This window comes from Topomyia yanbarensis, chromosome 3 (genome assembly GCF_030247195.1).
Source record: "Topomyia yanbarensis strain Yona2022 chromosome 3, ASM3024719v1, whole genome shotgun sequence".
In the NCBI taxonomy this organism is placed as follows: Eukaryota; Metazoa; Arthropoda; class Insecta; order Diptera; family Culicidae; genus Topomyia; species Topomyia yanbarensis.
The window spans coordinates 89,882,725-89,890,296 of NC_080672.1; the positions used below are offsets into that span (position 1 = coordinate 89,882,725).

The window sequence follows — 7,572 nt, forward strand, 5'->3', positions numbered from 1 at the left end:
GCACAGCGGCTGGAAGCAGCACTACCCACGGAAGAATAGCTGGGCGCAGCTACTCTTGAAGGTGGCTGGAGGGAGATCCGTTTCGCCATAGGAAGTACTGCTATTGCGGCACTAGGTATAGCGATTCCGAATCAAAGAAACGATTGGTTCGATGACGAATGTAAGCAGTTATAGAAGAGAAGAATTCAACACGGGCGAGGATGCTGCAGCACGGAGCGAGACAGAATGTGGAGCTATACAAACAAGCACGGAACAGGCAAACCTCGGTCCTCCGGAGAAAGAAGCGCCAACAGGAGGAACGAGATAGCGAAGAGGTGGAACAACTGTACCGCGTAAACGACACACGGAAGTTCTACGAGAAAGTTATGTTCCGCAAGCCGATATGTGCAGGGATTTAGACGGCAACCTTCTTACGAACGAGTGTGAGCTGATTGAGAGGTGGAAACAGTACTATGACGAGCATCTCAACGGTGAAGCAGCAGAGGACAGAGGCGGTATGGCAACGGATCTTGGAGCACACGCAGGCTGTCGGCCCCTAATCTCCAAGAAGTCAAAGAGGAGATCGGTCGGCTGAAAAACAACAAAACTGCCGGTGTAGATCAACTAGTCAGCGAGCTATTAAAATACGGTGGTGAAGCACTGGCTAGAGCGCTGCACTTGGTAATCGCCAAAATTTGGGAGAAGATTTTTCCGAGGGAGTGGATGGAGGGTGTCATTTGCCCAATCTACAAAAAGTGTGACAAATTGGATTGCTGTAACTACTGCGCGGTCACACTACTTAGCGCCGCCTACAAGGTCCTCTCCCAAATTCTTTGGCACCGATTGTCACCATTTGCAAGGGATCACCACGGACAAAATATTCGCGATTCGGCAGGTTCTGCAGAAGTGCCGCGAATACAACGTGCCCACACATCATTTGTTAGTCGATTTCAAATCGGCACATGACACAATCGATCGAGATCAGCTATGGCAGATAATGTACGAGTACGGTTTTCCGGATAAGCTAACACGATTAGTCAAAGCGACGATGGATCGGGTGATGTGCGCTGTTCGAGCATTAGGGATACTCTCGAGTGCCTTTGAATCTCGAAGACGGTTACGGCAAGGTGATGGTCTACCGTGCCTGCTGTTCCACGTTGCATTAGAAGGTTTAATAAGGAGAGCGTGGATAGACATGAGTGGCACGATCTTCAGGAAGTCCGTCCAGCTTCTTGGCTTCTCCGACGACATTGACATAATGGCACGGAACTTTGAGGCGATGTCGGAAACGTACATCAGACTGAAGACTGAAGCCAACAGAATTGGACTTGCCATCAACGTTTCGAAGACAAAATACATGAGAGGAAGAGGTTCTAGAGATGACAATGTGAACCTCCCATCCCGAGTTCGGATTAACGGTGACGAAATCGAGATGGTCGATGAATTCGTGTATTTGGGCTCACTGGTAACCGCCGACAATGACACCAGCAGAGAAATTCAGAGACGGATCTTGGTGGGAAGTCGTGCCTACTTTGGATTCCGAAGGACGCTCCGGTCGAACAAAATTCACCGCCGCACGAAGTTGATTATGTACAAGACGCTGATAAAACCGGTGGTCCTCTACGGCCACGAGACCTGGAGGATGCTCGTGGAGAACCAACGCGCCCTTGGAGTTTTCGAACGAAAGGTGTTGCGTACCATATATGGTGGCGTGCAGATGGAAGACGAAACGTAGCGCAGGCGAATGAATCATTTGCATCAACTGCTGGAAGAACCATCCATCATGCATACCGCAAAAATAGGACGTTTGCGGTGGGCTGGACACGTTGTAAGAATGTCGGACGACGACCCGGCGAAGATTGTCCTTGAGGGCGTCCCTACAGGAACAACAAGATGGGGCGCACAGCGAGCACGGTGGATCGACCAGATGGAGGACGACCTGCTGAACCCTCGAAGACTGCGAGGCTGGCGACAAGCAGTAATGGACCGAGTGGAATGGAGACGGCTTCTGCATACAACAAGCGACAACAAGGCTCTAGCCTGAACGGTAATGTAAGCCTAGGCCCGTGCATAAAGAAAACTTCCTAAAAATGCCTAGCTGATGCTAAAATGAATGTCAAACAAAATCCATCATCAAAGACTCCGACTTTATACACAAAATCAAACACATTGATCTCGGTCGCATTGAGTTAGCATTGATGGTGCAGTCATCGATTCGATTTTGTTATCTAATGAAGCACAGGGTTGACTGTTTCACGGACCACTTGCACAGGACTGGGTGGGGGGTCCTAAATCGTATGTTTCTTCAAACTCGTATCAGGTGACCTTTACCGGGACTCCTTTCGTTTAATTATGTCTTCATCGACAAGGATCGTCTGTCTGCTTGTTCGTTTATACCGCGCATCATGCATTGCAGAATTGCACCAGTTATAAGCAAATGGACCTTTGCAGTAATAAGGCTGACAGTTGTGCAGGGAATCATGAATATGTCTCTTGCATTACGAATTCTAAAGTGTGCCCTTTGTGGGGAGAGTTCATATGATCTATCACGATGCTCCGTATATAAACAGCGCCCGTGGAGTCTGATACATCCCCTTACACGAAGCTCTAAATTCTCTTTCGTAGAAATACTAAAAAAACCTTCGGCATCGCGAAAACTTCATTTCTCACGGTGCGGCTTACTTCACTGTCCACGACCACATATCTGTTCAACTGTGTTTCTATGAAACTGAGAAAATGAGTGAAAGAAGTTTTCAGTAATTTTCGCTGTTTGAGTACAACACCATTTTTTGTGAATAAAACTAATTGGAATTGAAAAGACCGTTGCTTGTTTCAAACAATAGTTTTGTGTGTATCTGGGAATGGTGCTCCTACCCGGACCTATTTTATGACTTATCCTCATTTATTTTATAAATCAGATCAAGATTTCAGCACCCCCTAAGGTTAGGATTTACCATGTGGTATCCAGGGGCTGAAATCTCGCTGTATTTCAGCAAAGAATTGATCCACTGGGTTTCTGTTCTAATATCTTAAGAGGCGACTAACAACAACTGTGCTGTCAAATAGTGAGATAATATCGAGATAACGGGTCAGCTGGGTGCTATCAACCTTCTCCCAGTCAAAAAGGGCAAGTTGCTGGCTAGCTATTTGCCAACTCGGATGCGCTAATTGCCCTACAGTTTGCCAGCAATTTGCTGGCAATTAGGGGGCTATTTTATACGCAACATTTGGACGATTTGCCGCCGTCATTTTTTTGCCTCTCTACCCGCCCTTAAATTGCCCCTAAATCGCCCAGGGAACGCGCCATTTAATCGCCCTTAATTGCCTGATATGAAAATTAAAAATAATAATTATTTTCGGATTCACTATCTACTCACATAAATTTATCACTAGGTAATCACCACCAGACTATAGGAAGAATCGATGGTGAAATTCGTATTGCACACCAAAATTTACCACAATCTGACTTTCATTTAGACTCAGAGATCTTGTTCCACTATACTTACACACGATTCCACAATTTTCCACATTCGTTGGCTAAATTAAGTGCACTAAACAAACAAAATACAAGCGGGAACGCGCCAATTGTTTAAAAAAAAACAATTTTAAACTTAAGCCAAACATGAACCGCCATGTTTGAAAAACGCAAAAAACAACCAAGTCCATTTCAGCCGCCAGAAAATTTGTCAGCAGCGGAATGAGAGGGTGCCAATGGGCGGGCCACAAAACTCGTACCGTAAAATTTATGCCCCAATTCAAGATATCCCAGTTAAACTCATTACGGAACCGGTTCGGATTTCTGAATGGAGTCATTATGGATTCCAAATCTAATGCAACAACCGATTCCGACTCAGAATCGGTTGTTGCATTTGATTTGGAATCCATAATGACTCCATTCAGGATTCCGAATCAAATTCCGAATGGTTTGACCGGGATGAACCGACCCGTGCCGAGGGATAAATGGCGGGGGGCATAAACACTTCAAACGTGAAACTAGGACTGGGATTCAAAATGATGACAAATACCCAAAATGATGGCACCTGCGAGGGAATCTAGCAGAGAAGAGGAACGGACACGGAAGAATCTAGGATCCGATAGAGGATAAAGAATTAGCAGTATACCTTCGGATTCATTACACCCGACGGTGAGAAGAGATCCAAAACCACAATTGTGAGTCGAGTGTATTTAACTTTAAACAAACTGTTAACTTTCTTAAATTATATTCACAGTTTGAGCTGCTGAAAATTAGCTGCTACATAACGGGTTTTAGTTCTATCCGAACAACACCAAAAAATGGTACCACAACCGTCCATGCCCGAAGGATCACTAAAGAGCGCCTAGACATCGCTTTTTTGGAAGTTTTTTGGAACCTGTAATGACACCGTCCATTTTGAAACAAATTGTATACATGTTTGTATGAAACAGTCAAATTGGTCTCGTGTGGCTTCTGATTCTTTCACGAAGATACATCTTTCGTACAAAGTAGACAAAATTTAGTTTGGTATTGAATTTTTAATAAATCAGATATATGAGCATTGGAATTCAGTTAATCATTGAAAATAACAATTTAAAAACGCAGAGCAACAATTACAACAAAGAAACACTTTCGCAATTTTACCAGCGTCTCAGCCTTTAAAAAATCGCTTCATACATTCTTCAGAGCAGTTATCGCTCTACCTTTAAACTATTTTTCGGAAAAAAAAAACCATCCAACGACTAGTCAACGGTGATAACGTTTGGATTTGGACTCATCTTCACTGTTCTGCTACCTTGAATAACCCGCCCAATAATCCAGGCACTATGTCCAGCTGTTCGTTTATACTCTTCGCAAAACCGAGTGGACTCATCTGTCGGTAGACTAATCAGCAAACCACCGGATGTCTCCACTGCCTTACCAGCGAGTAACTTTGTAGTTCTACCAAGTATTTCCGCAATTGCTACCACGTTTCTGATAATCGGTAGGGTATCGATCTCGAAATCAACATTCGCCTTCTGGAATTTAACCAAATTGTCAGCGTGACCGTAGAGACCGAAACCAGTAACATCGGTAGCAGCGTGTGCTTTGTATTTGTGCATTAGCTCGGCACCAGATTTATTTAGGCGCGACATCGATTCGATGGCGATTTCGTATGATGCTTTGATATCTGATGCGGTGAACACCTCTGCCAGCTTTTTCCAACTGTCGGAGTTTTCGCTCATCCATATAAAGGCATTGGTGGCAAGTTGAGTTCCTAGTGGTTTTGTGAGTATCAGTGAATCTCCTACTTGTGCGTAGTAAGGTCTGAAATATTGATGTCGTTTTATACAGGTTCCAAAGCATTAACTCGTGTGTTACTTACAAAATCAATTCAGTTTTATGACAAACGGCAGTTGCGATACCGCCAATAATGCACCAAGGATTCAAAGCAATACTACCGATTTTAACTTTCCCGTTTGCTTCCTTTGCTGCATCCATAAAACCCTTTACGATCATCGGGACCACAATATCTCTCTCCTCATCACTGAACTCAGTAGGGGCCGAACAGATTAGTCTGATCTCATCAATCTCCATTGCTCCTACGGCATACACATCGCTGACCACATTCGCCAGAGCGATCTTTCCCAAGATATACGGATCATCGATTAACGGATAGAAAAAGTCCACGGTTTGCACTAAATGCAAGTCATTTTTCAACGGTATCACCGATGAATCAAGCCCAATTCCTAAACAATAATGCCTAGTCATTATTTACCGTAATCTTCAGGGATGCTGTGCGCACTTACCAACACCCTCCTCATTTTCAACCTTCTTATCAGCTACATTTTCGGTTGTTTGTTCTTCGCTCTCAAACTGTTCAGTGTACACTCCTCGTAAAAGTCGATTAAGAACATCTTGAGGAATTTTTGAACCTCACCCACGAAGCGTTGAAAACTTGGTCAACCGGAAGTCCCGGCTAAGACCGTGTTCGGTGGGGTCAAACATGATGACCCTCTATTATCAAAAAGGTACCGCCGGGTCTTGTAGCTGCAATTGCAAATAGAAATAAAAGGAAAACGGATTTCAATCAGAATATACGATTTAAGAAATTTAATTATTGCGAACCGATTTGTAACAGAACGATACACGATGTACGACAATGTAAAATAGAATAATGAATGACACGACCATACAACTAGAGCAAAACAAAAATAAACATCTGTTGCTGAGTGAATGAAATTAGCCCATCGCTGTCGTCGAGAGTTAGGGTGACCAGTTTGGACAGTTCGCGATTTTACGCTGAATGTCGAACATCAGAGGGCACTATAGTGCAATGATTATATTTTTATATTCATCTGTCCCAGAGCACCCAAAAGTATAAGTTTTCAATATTTTAAACCCAACCAATATCATGATTATTATTATTTTATTATTATTATTTAGTTTTATTATTATTTTTATCATTTCTTCAAGTAAAAGATCACACGGTGGTACAGTAATTTTGAACTTTTCAAGTGACCAACAATGGTCGAGAAAATTTGTAATGTTGTAATGTAATGTTGTAAATCCTCAAACTCTTGCTTCATAACAAAAATATTTTATAACTTAGTGGAAGTGTTACTTCCACTACTTGGGTAGAGCTTCCCGGTGCCAAGAATCTCTTTTAAATAAATTGCCCTTGGAACTGCAAGAATTTTTTGATCAATAATTAGCGCGTCTAAGGATTAAAATCAATTTAAACAGTTTCGTTATGTCATGCAAAAGCAAGAAAACCCATCAAAAGCGTCCTAATGGAAACCCTAATAAACATCTTACGGTTCAAGACCCTAACGACCTGTTTAGGGTATCATCACAGATAACAGACGTTTAGGCTCGATTTGAATCGTGTGTAAATACCCGCTACTGAAATTCCGAATAAATCAGACGTCTGAAACACGTTTGGCAAACGTTTGTAGATGGCGCAGTGATCGATAGAATGCAGTTAGAGTGCAGCTGTCAAACAGTTGCGCAGATGGCAATAGTGAAACACGGATTTCTAACGTTTATCAATTTGAAAGTTTACACAGGTTTTTGAAGAAATTTTGTTCTAGCCCAAACGTCTGTTATCTGTGGTATCATCCAAACCATATGTGGAATTGTAGGACTATATGGGTTAAAGTTCGTGCATAATATTTTTTTATTAGGGAATCTTTAGGGGTACATTGTTTGGTGCAGATTATTACTTGCCTCATCAGATCTACTATAGGTTTCAAATGGAACTTTGAATAGCAAGCTGCTAGCCGATTGCAAAAGTACCAGACCATGCTCTGTGGGTGCTGTCGCGGTTAAAAATAATGCGAGCGAACATGTTTGCAGATACGTGATTTAGCAGACCAGCTGTCAGTTTGTTAGCTGAATAAAATTTGGACTTTTTTAATTTGAAAACGAGAAAAGAGTAATTGTTGTTTCGTTGTGCTCGTAAGGACACCCGCTATCGATGCATATGAAAAATTGTGGTCACTTTTCCTATTGGCGATGCTACGTCAAAACCGTTTACTGATAGTACACTGATAAACAAAAATATGCATAGTTAGCATACTTTCTGTTTCCGTCTCTTTTCTTCTGCTGTGATTTTTATGCATTCTCATACATATTCT

The 7,572-nt window shown here is 42.6% G+C and overlaps 1 protein-coding gene across 1 annotated transcript; it reads right to left on the minus strand.

The window, feature by feature from the left end:
- Positions 1 to 4,471: 4,471 nt before the first annotated feature.
- On the minus strand, positions 4,472 to 6,190 carry LOC131691631 (inactive selenide, water dikinase-like protein). The gene is made up of 4 exons (XM_058978185.1): positions 6,062 to 6,190; positions 5,743 to 5,983; positions 5,319 to 5,682; positions 4,472 to 5,260 (listed from the first exon to the last, which is right to left on the minus strand). Exons 2-4 carry the CDS (start codon positions 5,939 to 5,941, stop codon positions 4,696 to 4,698), a joined length of 1,128 nt encoding a protein of 375 aa, XP_058834168.1. The 5' UTR covers positions 5,942 to 5,983; positions 6,062 to 6,190; the 3' UTR covers positions 4,472 to 4,695.
- Between the last annotated feature and the right edge of the window lie 1,382 nt (positions 6,191 to 7,572).